Below are 27310 nucleotides of genomic sequence, written 5' to 3' on the forward strand. Positions count from 1 at the left end.
AAAATCTACCTACAAGTTTGAGAAAAATTTATGCTATGTTTCTGTACCAGTACCCATTATTTAGTAAAACTGAACCAATTGGATAGTTAACCCTCAAAACAAAAATTATATTTGTATTCTTGACACCCTAAGCTTTCCAACGAGTGGTCGTTTACTCAAATCGGACATCGTTTAGTATTTCAAATAAATTGTGGAAGTTGAGGGTCTCATGCAGAATTTATGCAGGAAAGCTGGAAAAAAATTTGGGACACAATATTTCGGTTTATATAAACCGAAATTTTTTAGCATGACAAAAAAATTCAGTTCGTATAAACCGAAGTACCCCCAAGGGCAAAAATGGAAATTCAGGGGGTAGAAAAGAAATGAGGGGGGTCGGGAGAGAAACCATCCAAGCATACATCATAACAGTGGGCCTAAATTGAAATGAAGAGACCCAATAGAAAATGTGGACTGCATAACAAAGTATCACCAACAAATTTTTTAAAGAAAAACACAACCACCCTCATGCAGAAGGATAAAAATGCCTTTGTAGCATATTGCTGAGGATTGAAGATTGGATGGAATTTCAAAATCAAAATAGTTATCATAAAACCAGCATCAGCAATAATTTCATTTTTATGTTGGTTTGAATACAAACATGGTAACACCAACCACCTTATAGGCTTATACAAACTAGCTTATAAAAATGACAAAAGAACAATAGCACTACTATCAACAACAAAGATGTAATATAACTATGTTATTATTTCATCAATTTTAAGATACATAAAATACAGTTCTAAAATACAACTTTTCACAATGGTTAAGCAATGCCTTGACAGCACAGCACTTTGATGAGCTGGTTTCTTTGTACATTAGTTTTATCAACAAAACTCTACAGTTGTAACCCGACATCATCCAAAACCTAACAAGACCGGAAGATGGGGAGCGGAGGAAAAGAAGCCTATTCTATGTCTAACAAACGGTTAAAAAAAACAGAGAAAGAAAAAACTGTATGTTATCGATATCCTTATGAGCATATACATTACATAATTGCCTCAGGTATATGCAGCATACAGCTCTTCAACACCTACACTTCAGCAATTGTGAAAAGGCTAATCTATATATTTCGAATTTGGGATAGCAGATAGCACCTTACCAGTCATTCAGCAGTGTCATCACATAATTTTTCTTCTCAACAAATGTTAATATACCACTGCAAAGGAATGTGAAAACTCATTTCGATGTTGATGCAGCTTTTGAGAGATCATAGACAGTGCGGAACCGAAGTCCAGAACCTATATGGTTTGCCGTTGGCCACAGCCAGCTAAGGATATTCGGTCCCAAAACCTGCAACAAAATAAAACAGAAGCTCAGACTCACATTTTGTAGATATAGCTTCTAAGTTTGCTTTGAAATAAAAGAAAATGAAAAATAAGGGGGGGATAAAATTGCAAATTCTAATAATTGATAAATTCACTGATAAAGAGATGCAAACATATAGTTTCAGTAAGTCTAAACATATAGTTTCACATAATCAGTTTCATTTAACCGGCATAGACTTTCTACAATTGTTAATTACATAGCCGTTCATGAATATATATTCCGAGAGTTAGTTAATATGTATGATATCGATATCCTTACATAGCCGTTCATATACTCCAAGAGTTAGCCAACCTTAGTTGCTGTATTGTATCGATATCCTTATAGCTAAATTCAATCATATTCTAATCTTCAATTCTTACCGATGTCAAATTCTCATATGGGCCAAGGTCATATGGATGTTTATAGATACTCCCACCCTTCTCTTGAAGCCACAAAGCCCTCACTCCTTCATAATACTGCCAACACAACTGCCTATTTGAGAAAGTCGAAATCAGTCTGGTCAAATAAAATAACATTTTTGAATTAAAAGCAATTAATAACCTCTATTGTGGTATTGTTATGTAGGATGAGATAAATATGCCATCCTATAAGAACACATAATGCTATAGATAAGGGGACTAGTAAGATCCCAGAAACAACCTGCAAAAAAGTTAACTTCATGAGAAATTTTTATTTTTTTACTTCACTGAAACAAATACATAATTGTTTTTAGTAGAACATACATATACAGTTCTGAAAGAGCCGCCGTTTTTCTCTTCATCCGATAAACCATCATAAGTTAGACTACCAACAAGTAAGACCTACAAATTTAAGCAATATTGAACGAAAAAGATTATCAACACAAGAACTATCAAACTTAGCATCACACCATGAAAAATACCAAAAGGAATAGAAAACTAAATCAGGCCACAGATTTCATTCATGCAACTACAACCTGGTAGGAAATTGATAACTATTATTAAAACTAACTTATGCAGATAATAAAATAAACGAACATACCATGGAGTAAATGCATGCAACTACAGCATACATGACAAAAATGAAGAAGATCTTGTAGTTTGCATGACCGACACAGTTATTTATCCAAATGCAATGGTGATCCTTACAACCAATAGAAAACACTTTTTGTCATTATCCAAAAAATCAAAGATAACCTCGATTCATGATTTAGATCATGCATACCATACGTAGAACACATCTTTTACAAACCCGGCAATGATGTGCACGGGGAGGCTTATAATGAGAACATTTTTGGCAATATCGCAAATCTCCACCCTGCTTACAATTCCAAAAAAAAGTACATGAAAGTTAATTTTCATGATGTTCAACATTAATAGACAATCACATATTTATGGGAATCATTGAAAGATCATAAATATATTTTTCCTTTTCAGCCACGTGATTGGCAACGAAAAAGAATGTTATATAAAATAAGCCACCTCTTACTAATATGATTGAATGAAGGACACAAAAAAATGTTTTTGATCAGCATAGAATAGTAACAAAACTCTCAACTTAATCTTAAATTCCAGAAACTGGTAGAAACACTGCTAAGGAGGATGGACTAGATGGAAGATAGTACAATAGTTAGAATTAAAGAGTAACCAAGGAAAATTATAGGTTAAACTTTTAACGGAGATCAGTGTTGTCAATTGCAGGTCGCAAAAAGTAGTGGTAGAAATGACGCAATTGATAACACTTTGTACTAAATAGCATTTCGTGGAACATAGTGATTTGTTCAAATTCTGTCACGTTATAGTCACTATTTGACAACATTGAGAGAGATTTAAAGATAAATAGGCTATCTTTTAAACTTACTACAAGACAAGGCTTTATAGTGCCATCTATTGTACTAGTGAGAAAGGTTTGATTGTGTTGGTTGTTGTTGCAAAGAGAGAGTAAAGGGTATCTTAAAAAGGGTCAGGTCTTAAAGCAGCACATGCATAACCAGGATAATTGTATAAGATGAATAACCTAGGAGATGAGGCCCCTAAACTACTAAAGCTAAAAAAAACGATGGAACCAAAAGCATTAAACTCAGACACAGGTGTCGAAATGCATATGATCTGTAAGTACTAAGTAACTGCAAATAAACAAAATGTCTCTTCACAAAAAGATGAAAATCGGCACAAAACCTTCTCTTTTACATCATATTGGCCTAGGAAACAGAGAAAACCAAAAAATATGGTTTATACTGTCTGTCTTATACTAGTGTGAGCAACAATTTAAATATCTGTCCTGTACTAGTATGAGTAGTCATGCCCATTACCTACTAACACTTTAATTAATTATATAATGAAACATTGATTATCAATACAACTGCAACTCAACTATTTAACTAAATTAAATTAATAAAAAAAACACATATATTACATTTGAAGATTGAGTATATGTTACAATAAACTTTCAGAACAAAAAATTCATATATTTTTAAGTACAGATTAATATTACGTTTGGAATAATTTTATTTGTTTAATTTAAAATTGAAATTATAATTATATTTTAATAAATATAAATATTGTGTACTAGGTACCCCGTCAAATTGTATAGGTAATTTACTCATACATATATACATTAGCATGTAATAACCTTAATCTATTTTGGATGATTTTTGGCATACCTGATAGGACACATAGGTATATTCTATAAGAAATAGATTGAGGTCAAGAGAGATAGTTAGTGAGCGAGAATATTGTTACCGCATTTGTAGCGAGGGGAATCTTGGTGATTCAGTCTTTATATAAGACAGACAACGGGAGTGTGAAGAAGGATTCTGGATCTTTTTTCAGTTACGACCTTATGGTTGGGCAGAGCGAATCTTTTCATGATGGATTACAGAAGGAAAGTCCCCTCTAACCCGAGTTATTGCTCCTCAGAGAAGAAAAGATTCTCTCTGCCCAACCATAAGGTTGTAGGTGCTAAGTGAAACCCCATTGTGTTGCGTTTTTTAGTAACGGCTAGTAGCCACTATAGTGAAGCTTATGTCAAAACCCCGAATATGCCCTCAACTTATAGTTGCCTTTGTTTTTTACAATTAGTTATGAAGATGATTTTGGGTGTGTTTGTTACAGGGTTTTTTTAAGAAAAATTCTATTTTTTTTTAAAAAAAATCACTTTTATCTTTTTAAAAAATCACTTTTTTGGAAAATCATTTTGTTAAAATAATCATTTTTAGCCTTGAAATGAAAAGCTAATCCTAATAGCTTTTATAAAATCTATTTCTCTTGAATAACAAGGAACTTAGGTGTAGCCATGTAGGAGCTTCACATTTAAAAAAAAAAAAATTGATTTTTTAGATAGTAAACAAACAGAAAGTAGCTTCAGATTTTTTTAAATGTCCCTAAACTTCAATCGTGTGTCCATACCCCTGCCCGCTATACGACAACAGCATTTCAGGGGATTGGCGCCAATTATGTGGCGGCGCCAATTATGTGGCTACAATATCAAGGTTTTCAATATCTTCACAACGCAACTGCAAGTGTGTGCACATAAGTCGGATTCAACATCTATTTTCTACAATATTAACAATTATAATTATGAAGTGAGTGCAACGCTACTAAGACCCCAAAACCCGATCAAGACAACATTAATATCGCTTAACTATCCAGCCAAAGAAGAAGCATTCCCCCCCAAAATTAAAAATGCAGCCCTTTCCTCATACTGTGTCTAAAATTCCTACTGAAGCAAAATGTCAGTTTTTTCCTATCATTATGAAGAAAAAAAATGTCACTTTTCCTCAACAACAGAAACAAAATGTCACTTTTTTCCTATCATTATGAAAAGAACAAAAAAATCAGCTAAATTCTCAAAATGTCACTTTATTAATTAATATAATTAATAAAAGTTAAAAAAATTTTAAAAAAAATGAAATTTATCTAAAACTAAAAAACAAATGGATTTAATTGATATATCTACTTACAAATTCAATCAATCAATGATAACTATTAAATAATTGAAAATATTAATTTTTTATGACAATTTTGAAGTGTTGTTGTTGTTACCTTGCGTTTGATCTCATGCATAGGGGTTTGATTATCTTCAATATCAGGTGTATAAGTAGACGGAACCCGACCCGGATCCGTGGAAATAGCGGTGCGGTAAGAAAAGATACACATCGAAGCGATAGCGGTGAAAACGACGGCGTTTGCGATTCCAGGTGAAGAGAAAAGACCAAACCATCGATCAATGAAAACGAAGATGGTGGAAATGTAAATGTAAACGATTGATGAAACGACGACGGTTACCGGAAGCGAGAACGCGAAGCGCTGTTGTTGTTGCGGCTTCGCTTTCTCGGCCATTTCGCCGGCGTTATCAAAACGACGGCGTTTTCGTGAGAATGAATTAAAGAGAAGGTTGTTGGTTTGGTTTGGTTTGGTTTGGTTTGGTGTTTTGCTTACTTGTGTTGTGTTTGTTTCAACAAATAAATTAATGAATTAAATTTAATTTAATTAAATTCATGATACTATAATGTTTTTTTAGTTTTACTTACTTTATTGAATTGAATATTGAAATTGTTGATTGAAGCAATGTAAAGGGAGGGCTGTTATGTTATTTTATTATATTTTATTTTTATCTTTTTCCCCTTTTGGGTTTCTTTTTTGTTGTTTACTTATTTATAGTAAGTTAATAGGAAACCTAAAATAAAGAATGAATTTTGATTTAATCATATCATTTTAAAAGATTAAAATGAAATATGAATGATTTGTATGCATTTTTTTAGGAATCTCGATTTTTGTATTTAAAAAAGCATATAGTTTCCTGTCGTAGTTAATATCAGTTGTTGATTGAGAATCAGACGGTTCAACTTACAAGTCATTTAAATGAATTAGAAATCATGTCTATCAATTCTAAATTCAATGGTTCAAGTGAGTAATCGCGTCACACATAATCCATTTTCTTTTTAGGTCATCCTTCCTTTTTCAAACCAATCAGTTTTTGTTTTCAATAAATTTTCAATTCCAAGCAAATCACAATTGACCAAAATGGAAGTGAAAAATATTGTGGCATACACAGTGATGAAATCAAATCCTACTCACTGACCGACAATATCACAATTGAAGATGCCATAAGGCAGCGATCGATGTGAATGTGCGCATCGCACTCTCGTATATACATTATAATTGATTGATATTATGGAGAAGAAGAAAAATTCTTAAGAGAAAAAAATAGAGCAATATGAATTCTATCTTATGGATGAAAATAGATCAATACAATTACATTAATTTATAGTTGAGAAAGGATGCAAGAAAAGAAAGCTAAGCACAGTTGCACGAGATTACAAGCTACCATTTAGTTAGGATTTGGCGTGAGTACTCGAACAAATTTGCCGACTAGGCAAGTTAGTTACAACTGTTGCTTGTTCCACAAGTTATCTATGTGTGAACTCACATTCTTCCTTGTAGCTTTTAGGGTCAATCACATTATCATTTCCTTTCAATTCATTCTCATTCTTCCTCTGAAAACTTGTATTTGATTTTGAGCATAGTATCTTCCTCTGAGTAGGGTGTGGTGGTCGTTGGCTCGTTGACTTCTCATCCTCGCTTCTTGAACACCCTTATGGGGACATAATCATCCACAAAGAACCTGCACGCCCCCATCATGGTTAAAAACATCAGTAACACAATTGCAATACTTGTTCTAATTACACAAATATAAGAGATGCAGGCAGGTTAAGATATCTAGCACATTGAACCTAAAATGTCAGACTTATAATAAGTGAGAAAACTCATCTTAGTCTAATAGAATAAAGACATACCTGCCTTCGCAATCAATATCAATCACATTTGAGTTAAGTTCTAGAGATAGATGAACAATTTGATGCCATACCAACCAAGCTGATTACTTCAAGTGCTAGATGATGCTGAGTAGAGGATTGAGAAGATTTCCATTTTGATCAACATGCTTGTGTGCTAAGCTGCACAAAGTTCATAAATAGTAGTGAAGTTTATATTAGAGTTAACATCAGCAGCATATATGAATGTTTGAGTTCTGACAAAGGGGCCTTACATCCATTCATGGTTTACCTTCACAACGAAAAGTTCATTAGAGCCTACAGTACTTTTTCGACATAATTAAAGATGAATTCATATACTAAGATCCAAAGCAACCCCATCTGAAATACCAACAAATAATGATAGATAATAAAAATCGAAGAAGCAAATAAGACTCATAATTTGTGAAGTGTGAATTCCAAATGTGGCCACTATTCTTAATTACAGTCTGCTCATAGCCACCTTAATTGGGCACCTTCATTGCAACCTTTATTGTGAGGAGATATGGCCTAAGTTGTGCTTATAAGTGGCGGAAATCCCTCAATTTACAAGTCTATTTTGTGAGGATGAATTAGGTTCAACCCAAATTTCAAGACTGTGGAGACATTATGAAAAATTCAACCTATGCAAACTGAAAAGTATACACTTCAACAGAAGCAGTACATGCTAACAACTCAAAATTACAAAAATAAACATACCTCCAATTTTCTTCTTAATTATGATCTCTTTTACTATAAAACAACCAGTTTTTACAACTAAAGTCTTGCGAAACAAAGTAAACCTGGTAAATAGGCCAAAGCCCAATACCTTTAAGAGAGCTAGTAGACACTACTGCGAGTTCCCAATATGACAGAAGAAATTGAGCTTTTCAAATGGTTTCTTGCAACACAAGGAATTATACAAAAGTTAATAAAGTAGAAGCAAGATAGAAAAAATTTGGACAAAATAAGCAGCATGATTGATATGTAGTTTACCTTGGAAAGCAAAGAATCATTCTGCTCTATCATCTGCAAAGCTATATTAACAGCAAGATTCCAATCTACTTTACTAGGAATATTATGGCTGCTTAGGAAACTTCACAATGGAAGAAGAAACCTGCAGCAAAAAGAGATCTAATGTTAACAAATATGAACATGAACAATGTAACAAATATGTAACTAAATATGGAAGCATGAACTTTGTTATACAATAACCTGTTGGTACGTACTACTGAATTATTAAAAGTCATAATCAAGATCTCTTATCACAGATAGAATTAGTGTTATTAATTATTAAACTAAAGCCAATAGTTGTAACTCTACTCTAATTTACCAATACTTTAGACATGGCTCATGAACAACAATGCATATTTCAGAATCTATAGGAGAAAATTAATGGACACTATAATAAAGCATAATCACTCAACCATCAGTCAATTACACTATGAAGAATGGAATAAGTAATTCTTAATGCATTAAGAAACAAGAAGATTTCATTAATTCAACCTAAAGCTTTTACGGAAATTAACCATTTACAGTAGGGCACTGTTACAAAACATGAAAACAAAGGTCCAAAAGAATGGAACCTAACTAGAGTACATTAAGGCAATGTAAACTAATGATAAAAATAAAACTAGTTATTTGAGGGAAATAGTCTATTACAAGGAAATACTTTTAGAGAAGCAGTGCACTATTAGGTGGACGTCGGATAGAATTAGTTGGAACGGATAAAGCGAAGTGCGGATATTTGTTAATGTCAACTATGGGGTTGTCGTGCGCGTGCTCACTTGTCAAGACGGTTAATGAATGTTAACCAATTAATTTGTCTGACATTCACTATCATTGGTAGATGTGAAATTTGAAATCGATAATTTAATTTTGAACTTAATCTAAAATTGATAATTTCACTTTTAATTTATAAATTTAAGTGTTAAGAATGTTAATTAAAGAAAATATATCTCATAAAAAATTAAAGAAAATATATAAAAAATATTTATATTATTAATTTTAAATTAAAATAAAACTTAAATATTAGATAAATCACAATTTTTTTTTATTTTTTATTTTCATGAATTAAATATGACTAGAGTCTCTACCAAAAACAAAATACGACTAGAGTCATGCATTTCAATCACAAAGAACTCCAACAATTATATACACGATACCCACCAAATACATATTTCTCTCACTTTTCATGTATTATAATGAATCTTGGAATGTGAGAATAAATAATATATATGATTGAGATACAAAGTATCTCGTGACCACTTAACCACTCATCTATAAAGAAAGTGTCATGTTAACTAGTGTTTTAGGAACACTAGTAAAAAAAACTTATATTAAAAAATATATATTTCATATTTTAAAAAGATAAATTATATAAATTCAAATATTATACGAGGTTCCTTAACTAAAAATGAATTTGTGGCTTCGCCTAATTGATCACGTGGAAGCTGTGACTAAGATTTACAATAGGCACTGAAATAATGTTCTCACTTTATGAAAATAAACTACCTATAATTAATCTTTGGTTAGATTCGAATAATCAACAATTTTGTATCTTATATTCTGTCATAAATGCTTATTAGAAAAGAAACAAAAAGAAAAAGGTAAACGAATGATATAGGAAAAAGAAAAGCCATCAATCACCGTTCATGGCCTATCATTTCTTACCTTTGAAGCTAGACATCAAAATTTTATTTAATTTATTTTAGAATGTTACATAAATATTTGAGTACAAAATGAACTATATAATTAATATTTTAAGCTCTACATATATTACATAAAATCATATAAATGGAACAGATCAAAAGACTATCAAAGAAGTTTATCTGCATAAATAATCATTAACACTGCCGATCTTATGGTTCATGGAACTCATTTACAGTCTACTTTTTGTTTGAGAGGTAAGTCCAGTTTAAGCAACTTGGTGAACTACAAAACAAATATACATACATACATTTAGTATCATATAAAATATGCTCAGAAATCAGTGTTGTCAATCGCATATCACAGAAAATAGTACTTTGTTCAAATTTCGCTATGCTGCAGTGCTATAGCACCACAAAAGTGACTTATAAGACTTTGTACTGAATTGTGTATCTCATAATTATAGCGATTTTTCCAAAGTCTGCTACGCTGTTGCCGCTATTTGGCAACATTGTAGGAAACAAAGTAGAATTACAAACTTGCTAGCAATCGTTTGTGGTGAATGGTAGGTGCATGCACTGATAAACGCACCTGAGATGTCTTGAGTTCTAGCTCGTCCCACTCCAAGTATGAATTGCTTCCTTCGACTATTCCTGTTCCGGCATATATCAAAGCACCTAGTTCCTATATAAAAAACATGCTCATGTTATGATTCATCATGCGGTGTTGTTAAATAGCATCTATAGCACTATAATGTAGCCGAATTAGAACAAATTACTATTTTTCCGTTATACACTGTTTAGTACAAAATGACAAATTTCAGCTATAGCACAGTTGTCTAACAGAATTTGAGCAAACCGTTATTTTCTGCGATAATTTTGCCAAAGGGACTAAAGGGGTTTGTCATAAGCTAAACTATCAATTTCAACAGAAGAGGAAAAATTTTCATTCATTTGTACAAACCGTTCGACTAACCTAAGAGGGGAAATTTTCAAAATAGGATATTTCATAGTCTCCGAGATATTTTTTTTGGTTTACAGTCTCCGAGATATTTACTAATATAATGACAAGGAAGTAATTTAGAAAAGAAATTAATGTTCCTGAATGATCAAACTTTGTTAATAGTATTCGAAGAGTGTCGGGATCAAAATTTTCTTAAAATTTCAACTATGCAAACTGAATGTGACATTAAAAATATTATATATCTAACCTTTTCCACCAATGCTGACCTGATGCCAACGGCAAACTCGCTCTCTCCTCCTCCAAACCAACCAACAGGTCCAGCATACATCCCTCGATCAAACACTTCTGAGAACACCATGTTTCAAAGTAAGAACAGTTTACTTGTTTGAATCAGAAACAACAACGTATCCAAAATGAACGTACCTGTTTCTGCAATTAAATTTTGTGCCTCTTCTGTTGGAAATCCACAAACTGCGGGACTTGGATGAAGTGATGACAAAATTTCAAACTAAAAAAAAGATAGAGAAAAAAGACAAATTTTAACACCTTAGTTATACGGTATGAATTTAATAAAGTTACTTCGTTTGTAAAGATTGAGCCTCTTTCTAACTTAAACTGTATCATGGTTACCTCATCCTCTTCGCTTCTTAACCTGCCAGTTAATTGAGCAAATAAATGTTGGATCCTCGGTAGTTTTCTAATCATTTTCTTTGGATCAATTGTAACTTTTTCGCAGACTACCTGCCAAAACACGCGCGTAGATAAAGGGTTCATCCTCAGATTAAGCTTGGAAGGTCTAAAATGAAACAGCATATTGATAAAATAAACTTGCCTCTAATTTTCTTCTTATGGTCTCTCTTACTATAGTAAACTCGATGTCGTCCTTCGGACTGTATGACCAAAATCAAACAGAAAACAATAAGAAAAAATCACAAGCATCAGTGAAAACAAGCATTAAACAACAGTTTTTAAAACAACGCCCTATGCAATAAGGTAAACCTGGTAAGTAGGTCAAGTTCAATTTGATGGTCTAGTTCTAGTGACACTCCTCTAGCACGGGTTCCGGCCAAAGCCTCACTAGTGATATGTAGCCATTTTCTGTGAAATAGTTGCTCTGGCTATTCATCAAGTTCATAAAAATTAAAATGGAAACATAGGAGAAAAATGTATCATTGCTGATTTAATTCAGAATACAGTTTCAAGAAATGCTGTCCACCTGATGATTACTTTTAAGATAAACAAAATTATGCTATTTTGACCAAAATTTATAAAACATAATTATATAGTAACTTAAAGTATCATACGAAATACATTTCATGTATATATTTTTTTCGATATTTCAGCATATCTTGAAATAGTAAACAAAAGATTTGATCACAGAGTTCGGCCAATTGTGCCTACGTTTCTCACTGAACTCTACCTACTTATCAGTAAACTACGAGTCATACCTTACAGAAAAATATGAAAATCTTCCTAGTCACATACATGCTATACTTACTGTGTTTCCAATAAATGCTGGTGCATTAGGCGGCTGAAGGAAAAACTGGTAAGCATTTCCACCTTCAACCTACAATAGTTTTGAACAAGACATCACAAACCTGCTGCTGCTTATTATTAAGATAACACCGAACAATTTGATGGAAACATAAGAAGAAAGAAGAGTCCAATACCTTTAAGCAAGCTAACCACGTTAGAGGATCGATATTAGCAGTAGGCACTACTCTAGTACTCCGTGCTAGCACAACCTGAGTGTGCAACATGACAGAAGAAATTGAGCTTTTCAAATGGTTTCTTGTAACACAAGGAACAATACAAAAGCTAATAAAGAAGCAGGAGAGAAAAAATTTGGACAAAAAAGAAGAAGCATGATTGAGATGTAGTTTACCTTAGACAGAGAAGAATCATTTCGCCCTATCATCTGCAAAGCTCTATCAACAGCAACATTCCAATCTACTTTACTAGGAATGTTATGGCTGCTTAGTATCAATGTTGGAGGAGCTTGCTTAGGATACTTCACAATGGAAGAAGAAACCTGCAGCAAAAAGATGTATGGTTAACCCCTCAACTAAATCTATTAACAATGTTTGATCATGCATTGAAAATAAAAGTACTCAACGTAAAACTACAATAGAGACATGGTAAAAAGTATCTCAATTATTTCAACAAATCTTCCTCCTAATAATCTATAAGACACAATCAATTTACACTCACTTTGCAAAGTGTTTCTTGAAGTGCACTGATTGCATTTTCCCATGACCAAGAAAGAGCATTATCCCAAGCAATAGTAATGGTAAGCATTGATCCTCCTTCAAGCTCATTAAACTCAACCTGTCAATTTTTTTCGGCTAGGTATCTCTGGCTGTCAATGCTATAAATACTAACACAGTAACATACACGGAATAGCAAATTAGTTTTTTTTTTTGGAAATAACACAATGTATGCACCTGAGGAATCATGAAGTAGAAAGAACCAAAAGCGAGCCACTCGGATGAAACTCTAGATTTTGCATTGAATCGGATAGCTCCATATGCACGAATTAAAGGGCATCTCTCAGAAAGAAACCTACAGAGTAAAACAATCCATTTTTCAACATTCTTTACCTTACAAGTCGGTTTCTAAGGGTTGAGCCCAAATTATAAGAAAAAGCAAACTTTAAAGCTGAAAATTTTCAAGGAACCAAGATGAATTACCTCCGTATAGACATCCAATCCAAATGAGAAAAGGGCTGTGGCTGAGAAAAGAAAACAGCAGAACCGACACCGGCAATGCTAACCAAATTTCCAGGGACAGGTTTTTGTTTCCTACCAGAGAAGTAGCATCTAGGAAGCAGAAGGTGGCTTTGTGAATGAAGCCAATCAATGGCTTCGACTTGCTCCTCGATAGGAACCTCGACTCTCACTATACCAGATGATGTACAAAATGGAGAGTCTTCTTTCATCTCTGAAATTGCCATTTTGAGACTGTACATAGCCATTGCAGTTGATGCTACTGGTGATAATGTTCGCGTTTCTATGGTTCCAACTGGTTCTGTTGCTTTTCTTTTATTTTCTCCTTCTTTGCTACCATTCATTGAAAGGTAGCATCCCTTACACATTGGTCTCTGAACAAACAAAAATTGAATAGACTATTAAACTTTAAGACACGGAACAAAATATAGAATCAAGATTTAGCACTTTAGAGTAAGCAAATTTACTTTCAAAGTTGGTACTTGGTAATCTAAATCCACTTTCTAATTAAGCAAATTCAGCTTAATTAGAAGCTTATGGCAAAAATATTTGTAATATGTGTGTTTATGTTTAAGTTATTTCTACAACAAAATAAAGTCAAATTGTTTTCATGTAAATTATAAGTTGTTTCACAAGCCATCTTAGAGAGCTTATGGAAATGAGCTAAAAAAAACTTACGGACATGTCATAAGCTCTCCTAATCACAGTCCCACAAGTACTTATGATAGTAATAAGCTCAAATAAGTCAATTTAACATACAGCTAAATCTAGTAATTTGAAAAATGGGTTTATATTTTTAGACTTCCTAGAGAGACTTATATTTAGTAACAGGTTAACATGTTAAACAGATTAAATACAATGTCACATTTTTGTAATTAGTCCACTCAATTGTTAGAGAACATTTTCCGATAACAAACGAGGCCTAACTTAATACCACAAGTCACACTTCTCAACCTAATGTGGTGCCGAGAGAGTTAATAACACGACTCTTCTCTAAAAAATTGTGACATTTGTGACATTTTATAAGTAAATTTCATTTTTCTAGTCCAGATACATTAATATTAATTATGCAATAAACAATTGAAATTTTCTTATAAAATGTATCAGAGTGAGTATTAACAAAAACATATTTTTCGAAAGATTATCCAAATAACACGCAGAAAGGGTTTTTTTTTTTTTTTTATTTATGTGTAATTATCTTGAATATATTAAAAAAAAAAACCTTAAATTTAACAAGAAAATAGTTAAAAAGAAAAACTCTTATGTACAGTACATTAGAATTGTTACACCACATCTAAAGGATAAAATGAAGGTCATGACAAAAAAATAAATAAAAATGAAAGAACAAAAAGTGAGAGTAGTTTGCATAACATAACATAACATACATGGTTGCGGTGGATAAAATACATAGATTGTTGATGATATTGTTGTTGTTGTCTCTTTGAAACATGAGGTACAAGGATGTTTGGGAGCCACTTGTGTGTAGTGGCAATAGCCATGAGTTTACAAGTGAGGGAAGAACATGAGTGAGAAGGAAAATGTTGGAAGAAGAAATTAAATAGTTAAGTTGAGAAACAAAGTGAGATAGAAAGTGGTGGTTTGAGTTGTTGTTGTTGATGTTTCAAAGTGAAATGAAAAGAGATATGGTTTGGTGGGCCCATATTAGTTTGTGTTCTTTATTCAATTTTAATTTTAATTAATTACTCTATTGGTCAATTGTCATAAGATGTTTTTGGGTATTTTTGGTATTATGATGATATTATTGTAATTTTCAAAAATTACACCTTGTAGTTTTTAGTTTTACAAAGATTTTACAAAATTAGAATGGGTCATTGTAATTTTAACTTTCTCACAAGTTAAAGTATTGAGCGCGTAAAAATACAACATCTAAAAAAATATACTCCGTAGTTTGTTATTTAAATTGCGAACTCAAGTTATACTATAATTAGTCAACTTTATAAAAATCTAATTTTTGTTGTCCCCTCACCCTTCATAGAAATATTTTGAATTAAAGTTAAAATCAAATCTTTCTTTTACCCCCATGAAATTATTTGAAGACAAAAATATTCGCAAGGAAGAATCCATCTCCACCACACTTCACTCTCCCCGCCGTTGACCGCCGTGTTGAAAAATGAATAACTCATCACCACCATCTCTTCACCATCCCTAATGTGTCAGTGAATGATTCAAGTTCATGCATTCAAACAACCAATGAAAATGAATCATTATTTTTTCTGAAAAACATCAAATTTTTTTAGCCATTGTTACCTTTTTTTTTTGTCGAAATGCGAATGAAGTTTCCCAACAAAATTTTTACCTTAATCCCTCCGAAGAATCTTCGACCATTTTCACAACTCTCCACCACTACCCCACCAACACAGCATTTTCCCGAGAAAATTATTTCATCCCCTAATTTACCCGAGAAAATTATTTCATCCCCTAATTTACCCGAGAAAATTATTTCAACTAAATCTCAATCCTCCAAACCCAGTTCTCAAAATAAAAGCTTGAACACCCTCTTACGCTATAAGTCCAAACCCAAATCAGCTCTTAAATTCTTCCAAAATGTTGAAAGAAGACGAGGGTTTGTTAAAACCGTTGATGTTTTCTGTTTATTGCTTCAGATTCTATCTTCAAATCAAGAAACTCACGGTTATGTTCAATTGTTGGTTTACAACTATGTTTCTGGTAATGCTATTCCTTGTGCAAAAGTAATTGTGGAACAGTTGTTGGAGTGTTCAGGAAGGTATGGTTTTGAATCGGATTTGCGGGTTTTTAACCATTTTTTGAGAAATTTTGTTGAAGTTGATAAGATTACAGATGCTGTTGAGTGTTTTAGAACTATGTTAGAGCATGATGTGTATCCTCGGATTTCGATTGTTAGGACGCTTTTGACTGCTATGGTTAGGAGGAACATGATTAGTGATGCACGCGAATTGTATGATGAAATGGTTGAGAGAGGTATAGGTAATGATTTTTACACTTTACATTTACTTATGCATGCGTGTTTGAATGAGGGGAAATTTGAGGAGGCTGAGAAGTTTTACGAGGAGGCTAAGGTTAGAGGGTTGAAGCTTAATGCAGCTTCATATAGCATTGTTGTTCAGGTGGCTTGTAATCGGCTGGACTTGAATTTGGCGTGTGAGTTGTTGAAGGAGATGAGAGAGTTGGGGTGGGTGCCGTGTGAGGGTACGTATACTGCTGTTAGTCTTGCTTGTGTTAAGCTGGGAAATGTTGCGGAGGCATTGAGGCTTAAGGATGAGATGGTGAGCCGTACTAACTTAGTTGTTGCATCTAGCTTGATGAAAGGGCATTGTGTGCGAGGAGATGTGAATCTTGCGCTGCAGTTGTTTGATGAGATTGTTGAGGGTGGTGTTGTTCCTAATAAGGGTATGTTCTCACTTTTGATCAATTACTGCTCAAAGATTGGGAATATGGAGAAGGCATGTGAACTTTACACCCAAATGAAACTCTCGGGAATCCAGCCTACTGCCGCAATTGTAAATTTTCTGTTGAAAGGATTCTGGAAACAGAATTTGGTCGAAAATGGATTGCTTGATTTGCTCGAAAATGCATACGGATTGCTTGATGAGGCAGTTGAACTTGGTATCACAAATAACATTCTTTTATTGTGGCTCTGTGAAATGGGAAAGGTTAATGAGGCTTGTAATTTATTGGACAAGAGGATGAGTAAGGGTATTACACCTTCATTAGTTTCTTACAACCACTTAATACTTGGTCACTGCAAAAAGGGTTGCATGGACGATGCCTATAGTGTGTTGAATAATATTCTTGAAAGGGGTTTGAAACCAAATGCTATCACATACACTCTTTTAATAGATGGTTTTTTCAAAATGGGTGATTCAGAGAGAGGCTTTGCTGTGTTTGAGCAAATGATGGCTGCAAATATTGCGCCTCCAGACCACACAGTGAACACCGTTATAAATGCTTTGTGTAAGACCGGCCAGGTGTCTAAGACACAGGACAAGTTGAACGATTTTATCAAGAAAGGTTTTGTTCCCACCGTCATTACTTATAATAGCATCATAGATGGATTTGTCAAGGAAGGTGAAATTGATTCTGCACTTGCTGCCTACCGGGAGATGTGCGAAAAGGGAATTTCTCCTAATATTATCACTTATACTAGTTTGATTAATGGATTTTGCAAATGTAATAAGATTGATCGTGCTTTGGAAATGCATAATGATATGAAACACAAGGGTATGGAACTAGATGTTATTGAATATGGTGTTCTCATTGATGGTTTATGTAAAATGCAAGACATGGAAAGTGCAAGCAAATTCTTCACTGAACTTTTGGATGTTGGTTTGACTCCTAATGCAGTTGTTTATAACAGCATGATTAGCGGCTTCCGACATTTGAATAATATGGAAGCAGCACTTAACTTGCACCAGAAAATGATAATGAATAACATTCCATGTGATTTGCAGATATACACCACATTGATCAGTGGGCTTTTGAAAGAAGGCAAATTGAGTTTTGCTTTAGATCTTTACTCAGAGATGCTTTCCAAGGGTATCGTGCCTGATACTGTCATGTATACAGCTCTAATAAAAGGACTCTGTGATCATGGTCAACTAGAAAATGCAAGCAAGATTCTAAAGGAGATGGATCGGAATAATATAACTCCTTCAGTTCTTGTTTATAACATTTTAATTGCTGGAAATTTTAGGGAGGGCAATCTGCAAGAGGCTTTTAGACTGCATGATGAGATGCTTGATAAAGGTCTTGTGCCTGATGATACTACTTATGATATTCTTGTAAATGGAAAGCTCAAGGTATCACATACTCTTGCTGGAGTTTAATTCAAATGTATTCTATTGCAAATGAGTCTTGCAGAAAGTTATTGAATGACTTGAAATTATTACCGGTGTCAACATGTCAGTATCAGTATTGTGTTTGTGTCTATGTCGGTGCTTCATACATTTTGTATCTTATAGACCTAGAAATGTGGACCAAAACTCTGTTCACGACGTCTTCCATATAGAAATTGTAGTTCTTTGATTTTATTTATGGGTATCCTTTAGTGTAATCTTAGGAAAAGTGATGAGCCAGAGCATAATAATGCCATGAGCCAGATATTGTGCAGAGAATAAAGCTTTTTTGTAACTGGAGTTTCAAATTACCGCATTGTAGCACGGATTTCAGTATGGATATTAGCACCGGAGAGACACACAATTCAGGTGTGATATTAACAATCTTCTAGCTTCCTTTTATATATGGATTGTAGGCTTTGTCTAATGTGAAATAGCAAGATAAGTCTTGCATGGTGCACAACTTCTCCTAACTATTAGATTTAAGGGTACACCGAATCTTATTGTGGGTCAACAAACACTTGATTGTTGTTTTCTTCCTGGATCATTTCATCTCAACCAAGCAGCAGTTGCTTTCGTTGCCGATGGATGACGCCCTCTTTCACCAACACTTTCTTTTTCCTTCTTCCTCAGATCAGTACTCTATCGTGCATCTTGATCTTTATCCCAAATCTATCCTAAATTTATTAAATTTGTTTCTATTTACAATTTCACATATGCATAATTAAATACCATTCATCTTTGTTTTCATTGATACCCATAACCATAAGCAAACAATTTAACTTTAAAATAAAAGAAAGGAGAAAATGATGGCAGATATATAGATTGATGATGGTGGGCAACAAAAAATGAGGTGGTCGAAAATACTAATTCCGGCACGGCGGAGACAAGTTTTGACAAGGTGGTCGGTCGTTGACGATGGTTCTCCAATCATAAAGTAAGTTTAGGGGTTTTATTGCTAATATCAAGGGAAAGCAAATGATCAGTCCGGTTTATCCATACACGACCCATGGTGGCCGGAAAATAAGAGTGAAAATGGCGGTGGGAATTTTTAAAATCTCTCTAATCTGAATTTTTTAAATCCTCTGAGCATGAGAGAAATTAAATGTTGATGATTTCAGGCGAAACACAGCCAAACGGCAGCGGTGGTATGCGTAGAGGTGACTTGTCGTCCATTGTGAAAATAGAGGGAGAAGAAAAGACGAGAGAGAACTGATTTTTTATTATTTTTAAATTAGAGAAAGAAGAAAAAAAAAGAATTATTAATTTATATAGTACAAACCATACATGATAATATCTTGTGGTGTAATTTGATCAACGGTGGAAAAGAAGTCTTGCATGGTGCAAGACTTAAATGACTAGTGCACAGTAGAACTCGCCATGGATTGTATTATTAAGTTTATTTTGTGTGAGATAGAAAAGGTCCTATTATTTGATCTTCTTGCCTTATAAATAACTTTTGATTCTAAACTTGCCCTTTTATAGGGACTAATACTAGAACATTAAGAACTTCACATAAACATTAAGAACCTCACAGAACTATTCTTATGTTTTAAGGATAACAACTATTTTTTTAGTTTTCAAAAACAACAAATGGTATATTTAGAGTGGTTACAGGGTGGTGTTCAATGAAGCTAGGTTCAACCAACCTACTTGGGACAAAGATAAGGTGGTGTTGTTGATCCTCGATTAATTGCTAGTTTGCTACAAAAATGATTGTTTGTATAACCTTTTCTTTTGTATTGTAGAGGGAAGATACAAATGAAGTGTGAAAAGCTAATCTTGTATTTTACCTTATGCATGGAATCAATTTCTAATGTGTCAAGATAAGTGATTTGCCACACAAAAATGAGAGAATGTGTTTTCAACACATTATTATCTATTGGTTTAAAATTTGAGTTTCATCGAATTTATGTGAGATCCTTTTGAATTTCAATCGAAAAGAGAAATTTTATTGGGATTATTGTATTAGAGAATGTTTTGTTAGCACTCTTAGCCCGTTTGCCCTAGCTTATTTTTGAGTTTATACAAACAGCTTATGCAATATAAATTAGGTTTTATGCTATTTTATAAGCTCCCACTAGTCAAAACTATATTTTTATAAGCTATTTTATCATAAACTAAAACTACCTTGACAAACTTATAATAATACATAAAAATTGTATAAGCTATTTGAATAAGCTGAAAAATAAGCTGAAAAATAAGCTAGGCCAAACGAGCCCTTATTTTTTTATATATGCAGAGGATGTTCAAGGCTCATTATTTAATATTTGTTTGGTTCAAGTTCGGAGCATGAGTTTTTAAATGAGTTTCTTAATGAAATGAGGTTGTTAACAATAATTTTGTAGAAGTAATTTGAATTATGACTTCATTATCAATCTTGAATTTTGTTGGATACAGTGAAGTAGAACTAACTTCAAGTGTTTAAATCTGAATTCTGATCTGTATGAATTGATTATGATGAGTCACTAGCAGTCGCCATCAAAACACAAACTAATGTTGCGCTTCAATGTGAGACCAAAGTTAATTGAAAAAAAAATTATATAAAAAAATCGCCCACCGTGGGGCTCGAACCCACGACCACAAGGTTAAGAGCCTTGCGCTCTACCAACTGAGCTAGACGGGCTTGGTATCTATGGTTTTTAATTAATGTTATTAATCCTTGTTAACCCTTGACAATATTCTAAATAATATTATCATAGTATCTCCTATTTTCAGATTTGCATACCTTTCATTTATATGGTAAAAAATAAGAAACTACTTAATTTCTCTTCCTAATAGTTTATAAAATATAGCTTGTGTAAATGTTTAGGAAAAACATGATACTAAATAATAATAAAATAATAATAGGACATCGAGTGATAGATAGCTCAAATGGTAAGAGAATTAGATACCTTAATCAAGTTGTTAGAGTTCAATTTTTATTGGTTTATGTAAATGGAGAAAACTTGGTTATGAGAGCCAAAGATAATTCATCTTACGTATTAATTGATTTAAAAAAAAATAGTTATCGTTCACACCTCTAAATTAAAAATAATGGGGTTAAAAATGAAATGTGCATAATTAAGAGAAAATTCACATTATTATTTCAACATCAGTCTCATAAACATGCAAAGTCCCACATTATTTCCACCAATAGATCCTGAAAAATCATTTCTTCCACCTCTAAACCAACATCTTCACCATAGAATTGAACATTGAAGCAACCATCACTTTTTGATAAATCTTTACTTATATGATCATCAATTTTTTGACCAACTTTAGATCTCAAACACAATGACTTACTCATATGAGTCCAAACTTTATGGAGAATGTGACACCCTATAGGAGGGTAACAATGTGACCTTCCATAAATTTCCAACACTGTCTCATTAATTAAATCAAACAATACATGGTGATTACATTGATCACCTTTATTAGCACAAAAATTAGGATCATTTTCCATTTCTTCATATAATGATGGATCAATTGGAGTGTCTTTAGAATACCATGCTGAAATGCTCTCATTACTGGTGAGTCCAGATATTTCAAGTACATATTTCACATAGTTAAATTCATCTTTGTATTTGGTATCCACATGAATATGAGGAATCTCATGGTTCAACTTCTTGCTTAGAATCTCCATTTTTTGAGCCATATTATCCGGTCTATCGATCGGTGCTAGCTTAGATATTGAATCTATCATCATTAGATAAAACAAGTCAATAATTGCAATATTGAGACTATATTATTTATACGAAAAGTACTAGCAACATAATCTCTAGAACTCTTTTCAACATTATTATTGACTGAGATTCATGCGAGTTATTTCATATGTGACGAGACTCGTATAAATATCAATCAATAATAGACAATGTTTGAGAGTATGTTGTCAACATACCTGATGCTGATGCTGCTATTGCAGCCTTGTATTCTTTATTTGCATCAATATCTTGGTCACTGAAATTTTCACAATTTCTTAAATCCACCTTTCCATTAATCTTATTGATACAATCTGATCCTGATTTCACATTATTACTAATCACCAAATCATTTTCATCTATAATGGGAAGATTTTCTTGACTCAAATCAGAAATATCTCCATTCACAGAAGCATATGAAAAAGATCGAAGATCAGGTAATGAAAGAATTCTTTGGAAAGGTATCAACATTCTCAATGGGGAACGCGTCTCTTCTTGTTGATAATAACTTAATAGTGGTTCTTGAAGAGACATGATTCTTCTTATCGAGTTCTTGTATCGAACTTCTCTCGTAATAATAGGTTCTGTCAATTTCTTCAAAATTTCTTCTTTCAATTTATCTGATATTCTTTGACCTTGTGGAAGTTTATGAATGACCGAATCCATCCCAACACGAATCTTTTCTTTTTCGCTTTCTCCACTTACATTCTCTATTTTTTGTTTAAGACTATTTTGACCTTTTGCACATACCGAAGAAACCTTAACATTTCTTACTATTATAACTCCTTCACTCATTTTGAAATTTCCATTTACTTTCTCTTTTGTTACTGATGGCATGACCTGTTCATAAGCTGTTTTTGAGGACTCAAGCCGAACTGACTCTTGTGTTATATTGTCACAATATAATGTTCCTTTCCATTTTGTTTTCGATGATGAGTAAGGAAGAGGAGATGATTCGGATCTATTTAATTTCATTTTTCGTCTTTGCACATGTTGTTTATGGAAGTGATAGACCGTAGGAAAGACAGGATCATGAAGAAATGTTAATAATATTTCTTTGTTCTTGTTGGTTGTTTCCAAGCCACCAACAAAATGCCTGCATAAATGAGCATAAACACCAAATATGTGTTTTCTTGCATTACTTTCCACTTTATAACTCTTTTTATCTATTACTTTTCGTGCAAGCAAGTCATTTTTTGTTGGTCGGTGATGCTTGCAACACAAGTTACATTCCCAGTAATCACTTCTAGATGTAGCATCAACACATTGTACACATCTTTTTCCAACTGAAGAATGTGGTGTCACCTTTTCTTCAACCTGGCATTCTTCAAATTAGATGCTATTGTTATTTATTTTTCAGTAAGTTATTATACTCATTCTGCATTAAGATGAAACCAATTGAATTCAGGCTATGATATCCTATGAAAAAATACATAAGAATTTTTTTTGTTTGGTATATGCTTGTCAAATCAAATATTATTTATATGATTGTTGCATATATACTTTTTTAACTTAAAAACAAAATTAGCTTTAAAATTAGGAAATAAATGAGGGGGAATGAAGGGGTAGAAAAGGGAGAAAAAAAATTAACAAGATAATGATAACTTACATTTGAGTTTCTTAACTTAGCAAGGCTTAGGTTCTTCCCATTGTCACAAGAAAAGGCCTCATTCCTTTGTTCAAGTAAAGTTCCTGCGAATAAGATTAAGTGCTAAGGTTGCAAAGATTTGAAGGAAATGACATCTTTATAACATATCATATAGTAAGGAAGGGGACGTAGGCACAATTGGCCAAACTCAGTGATCAAATTTCATGTGTTCTTTGTTTGCGTTTTTGTATTAGTTTTCTTTTGTACCAAGGTTTTTTTTTTGGAATAAAAAAAGTGGCATAAAGATGAGTTGTGGAAATGTCCACAAATCCTACCTCAACTAGTAGAAATGCCGAAATTGTTAGTGTCGGACGTCAGGACCGAGGTTCGAACCCCGCCCACTCCACTTTGTGTGTGAGTTTTCAATGACTTTGTCATTTCGTCTATCAACAAAAAAAAAAAACAGATGAATTGTGGAAATGCACTTACCTGCATCATTTGTTTCCTCACCACCCATCATGTTTGCATATCTTTTTTGTATGAAATGATGACATAAGGGATGATACTTAATAATATGAAATAGGCTTTTATTCTTAGGATCATGGTTGTTATTACAACTTGAATCAGAATGCTTTTGCCTTCCCATGCTTGACAAGATTCACCTATTAATCAAACATGCTTAGCTAGATTCTTGTCAATCCTACAACAATTTATGAATCAAAATATCAAAAACCAATTAATGAAGAATTTTATTGATTAGGAAGCATCATACAAATAAATTATGGCTTTGATGTGTTGCCATAATTGCACTGATTTCATTCAAAGTCAAAAGATCCCATACAAATAAATCATGGCTTAGATTGTTCATTGCATGCTATCAAATGAATATACAAAGCAATGTGGATTTGAAAGAAACAATACGTTGAATGAATCATAAGGGTATGTAACTAAATAATCACCTTTTGGAAGAGAATATTAATTCCTTGCATTTGTCCATGTATATTGAAGAAAAAGGTGACACCAATTGAAATTAAGCTCTTGATTAGTTCTTGCATTGTTTGATAAATTTCTTAAGTGGAGGAGTAGAAAGTGGAGGTGAATATGGATAAATAATGGTTGATCTGTTCTTTTACCAAATACAAAGTCAAAGACAACATATATTGACACCAATGTTCTCGGCGCCTTCTTATCTCTTTGCTTTGCTTTCTTCTATTTTTATTTGTTTTTTTTTTACTAGGCAGTGTCATATAGTGGCAAGGGCTTGTAAGTATTTATAATTATTTTGTCATTGTAAAAATAATGATCTTTGAACCGATCAGTTGGTTCAGTAGTGATTGATGCTAAACTTGGTAGGGAGGACCACGGTTTGGAACCACTTGATGCAAGAACCGACCCTTGAATCAGATTAAACTGACGGTGAAAGACAAAAAAAATAAAAATAATGATATGTTTGTGAATACAAAATATATGGTTGTAATTGTAACCATAAAAAAGTATATATAGTCTATTTACCTTGGCTAAGCACTAGGACGCCTAACCGTATAGTATCATGGGAGCATTCAAATGAGAAATGTGGACTAACCGTATATGAGGTTCAATTATGCATTCATATATAAACTAATATGTTTCAAACTCAAGAGTAAAGATACATTCAAGAGCATTCAATGGGAGGCATTCGATCTAAATCGTGGTCGATGGATGGACTTACATGTACTGAATTGTGGTGACAACTTTTTGTTAGAAGATAATGAGTCGTTGGCTGTTGGTATCGAGCTTCTAGTTTTTGGAAATGACGAATCAATGGCCCCTATCATCATTTATATAAATATAGCCTTTTGACAAATACTTGGTCCGTAGGAAAAATGATGAATACTCCAAGATGCTCTACCAGCCATGGGAGGCATGTTAGCCGGAGGTTTTGATCGACGTGGCAAAATTTTGAAATCTGCTAAGTCCTATAACTCTGAAACTGGAGAATGGGAAACTCTCCAAAATATGAAAACAGCAAGAAAAATGTGTTCAGCCGTGTTTATGGATGGAAAATTTTATGTCATTGGCGGAATTGCAGCTAACGATACAATGCTACTTAAATGTGGCAGAGGAGTTTGATATGAACAAAAAAAATGGCGCCTAAGAAGAAGGTTAAGTTATAGTAGTATAAAACCTGTGAATTTTATTGACAAATAAAATAATTAGTGTAAGAAATAATATGCAATTTATTAATAAAACCTCTTGATGTTTCGCAACATCAGAGCTTTCTGATTATTCAGAGACTTCTCATATGAATGTAACATGATTTATGCCATAACTTTTTTTATGGAAGACAATATAATAAAGTATTCAAAATTTTAAAAGTTTTAGGATAATTGTTTTTTTTTTTTTTTAATAAAAATAGCAGAGACGAAAACTGCATACACATAAATTGATAAATTTATTTTTTTTGAACAAGTCAAAATGAGACATATATATATATATATATATATATATATATATATATATATATATATATATATATATATATATATATATATATATATATATATATATATATAAACAAATAGTTTTCCCAGCACAAGACGTGTCAAGAAGACTAAATAAGGTTACAATAGCGTCAAAATACAAGAACCAAAAGAAACTATACAAGACTCAAACAAAGCATATGACTAGACCACCAACTAGGGCAGTTCAAAGCTAAAGTACTATTCGTCGCTTTCAACCACCTATATAAAAATGTCTTGATCTTATCCAACATAAATTGATAAAAAAATTTATATGGACGAAAACATGTCTTTTTTTATTATAGGAACCAAAACCAAAACTTTGATAATTTTGTAGGAACCAAAAACATTATTTATGTTGAGATTTTTGTTGAAGTTAATTTTCCATATCAAAAGAAAATGATTTTATTTTGAAAGGTATTTTTGTGGTGTGAAACCTGATAGTTCTAATATGTATATGTATTTTATTTCTTATATCATATTTTAAAAAATAAAAATAAACGATACTCCTTTAAATTATAAAAAAAATTTAGGATTAAATATATTTTTGGTTCCTATAAAATGGAACCTTCTAAATTTAGTTCTTACTTAATTTTTAGTATTATGTTTTTAGTTTCCATAAAAAATTTCTTGCACATAGTTTTAATCCGTTCTAAAACTAAACTTGTTGAATTATCATTAAACTCTTAAATTTTTTAATGGTTTTTTACGTGCATATTTAAAATATCATATAAAGTTTATTTCCTAAAATTTAAAATATTTTAACATGATATGAATTAAATATGAATTTTTTAAATGGTTAAATTCAAAGATAAAAGTAATAAAAATCATGACCTAGAAATAAAATTTTGAAGTCATTTTTTTCGGTGAAACTTTTTTTATGATTTTCTAAATACACCTACGAAAAACCGTACCATTCAAAAATAAAAGTCAACTTAACAATAAGGAATAAAATTGAGTTTAGGATAATTTTTTAGGGAATAAAAATATATTGAAAATTAAGTAAACACTAAGCACATAATGTCACCATTTTATATATGCATTAATTTCACCTTCGTTGTATCATTTTATATTTTAATTTAATGCTGTCACTCATGTGGTAAAAATTTACATAGTAGGCCATTGTTTTTTGCCAAATTAAAGGAAAAATTAATTTATTAATAATTAAATTATTTTTAAAATATAAATATAGTAATCATATCCTAATAGTAAAAGTAATAAAGTTATTCCATGATTAATTATATTATTAATTTCCCA

At 32.5% G+C, this 27310-nt stretch overlaps 4 protein-coding genes, 1 long non-coding RNA gene and 1 other non-coding gene across 8 annotated transcripts; 1 reads left to right on the plus strand and 5 right to left on the minus strand.

The window, feature by feature from the left end:
* Positions 1-726: 726 nt before the first annotated feature.
* Positions 727-5890, minus strand: LOC123921226 (probable protein S-acyltransferase 16). Its single transcript, XM_045973676.1, has 7 exons — positions 5367-5890; positions 2548-2640; positions 2365-2466; positions 2088-2165; positions 1906-2004; positions 1725-1820; positions 727-1329 (listed from the first exon to the last, which is right to left on the minus strand). The coding sequence occupies exons 1-7, from the start codon at positions 5661-5663 to the stop codon at positions 1216-1218; spliced, it is 879 nt and encodes a 292-aa protein (XP_045829632.1). The 5' UTR covers positions 5664-5890; the 3' UTR covers positions 727-1215.
* A 675-nt stretch (positions 5891-6565) lies between these two features.
* On the minus strand, positions 6566-7879 carry LOC123921227. Its single transcript, XR_006814002.1, has 4 exons — positions 7835-7879; positions 7372-7477; positions 7121-7279; positions 6566-6948 (listed from the first exon to the last, which is right to left on the minus strand). It is a non-coding gene; the product is annotated as an uncharacterized LOC123921227 (long non-coding RNA).
* Positions 7880-9796: 1917 nt separating this feature from the next.
* LOC123921228 (isochorismate synthase, chloroplastic-like) lies at positions 9797-15073 on the minus strand. Of its 2 annotated transcripts, XM_045973679.1 has the most exons (14): positions 14838-15073; positions 13417-13826; positions 13171-13288; positions 12938-13054; positions 12612-12758; positions 12397-12471; positions 12225-12293; positions 11726-11844; positions 11559-11616; positions 11357-11467; positions 11150-11234; positions 10974-11071; positions 10355-10447; positions 9797-10048 (listed from the first exon to the last, which is right to left on the minus strand). In XM_045973679.1, exons 1-14 carry the CDS (start codon positions 14949-14951, stop codon positions 9992-9994), a joined length of 1671 nt encoding a protein of 556 aa, XP_045829635.1. In that variant the 5' UTR covers positions 14952-15073; the 3' UTR covers positions 9797-9991. The 2 variants fall into 2 exon arrangements, with proteins under 2 accessions (XP_045829635.1, XP_045829634.1); XM_045973678.1 differs by having other exon boundaries at positions 10013-10447.
* A 423-nt stretch (positions 15074-15496) lies between these two features.
* Positions 15497-18455, plus strand: LOC123924725 (pentatricopeptide repeat-containing protein At3g54980, mitochondrial-like). The gene is made up of 2 exons (XM_045977690.1): positions 15497-15848; positions 15879-18455. Exons 1-2 carry the CDS (start codon positions 15738-15740, stop codon positions 18276-18278), a joined length of 2511 nt encoding a protein of 836 aa, XP_045833646.1. The 5' UTR covers positions 15497-15737; the 3' UTR covers positions 18279-18455.
* Positions 18456-20840: 2385 nt separating this feature from the next.
* Positions 20841-20913, minus strand: TRNAK-CUU. Its single transcript has one exon. It is a non-coding gene; the product is annotated as a tRNA-Lys (tRNA).
* Positions 20914-21317: 404 nt separating this feature from the next.
* LOC123923777 lies at positions 21318-24599 on the minus strand. Of its 2 annotated transcripts, none has more exons than XM_045976512.1 (5): positions 24515-24599; positions 24045-24255; positions 23577-23659; positions 22168-23284; positions 21318-21965 (listed from the first exon to the last, which is right to left on the minus strand). In XM_045976512.1, the coding sequence occupies exons 2-5, from the start codon at positions 24199-24201 to the stop codon at positions 21388-21390; spliced, it is 1935 nt and encodes a 644-aa protein (XP_045832468.1). In that variant the 5' UTR covers positions 24202-24255; positions 24515-24599; the 3' UTR covers positions 21318-21387. The 2 variants fall into 2 exon arrangements, with proteins under 2 accessions (XP_045832468.1, XP_045832467.1); XM_045976511.1 differs by having other exon boundaries at positions 21354-21965; positions 24045-24217; positions 24515-24595.
* Positions 24600-27310: the final 2711 nt, after the last annotated feature.

This window comes from Trifolium pratense, linkage group LG4 (assembly GCF_020283565.1).
Source record: "Trifolium pratense cultivar HEN17-A07 linkage group LG4, ARS_RC_1.1, whole genome shotgun sequence".
Classification (NCBI taxonomy): Eukaryota; Viridiplantae; Streptophyta; class Magnoliopsida; order Fabales; family Fabaceae; genus Trifolium; species Trifolium pratense.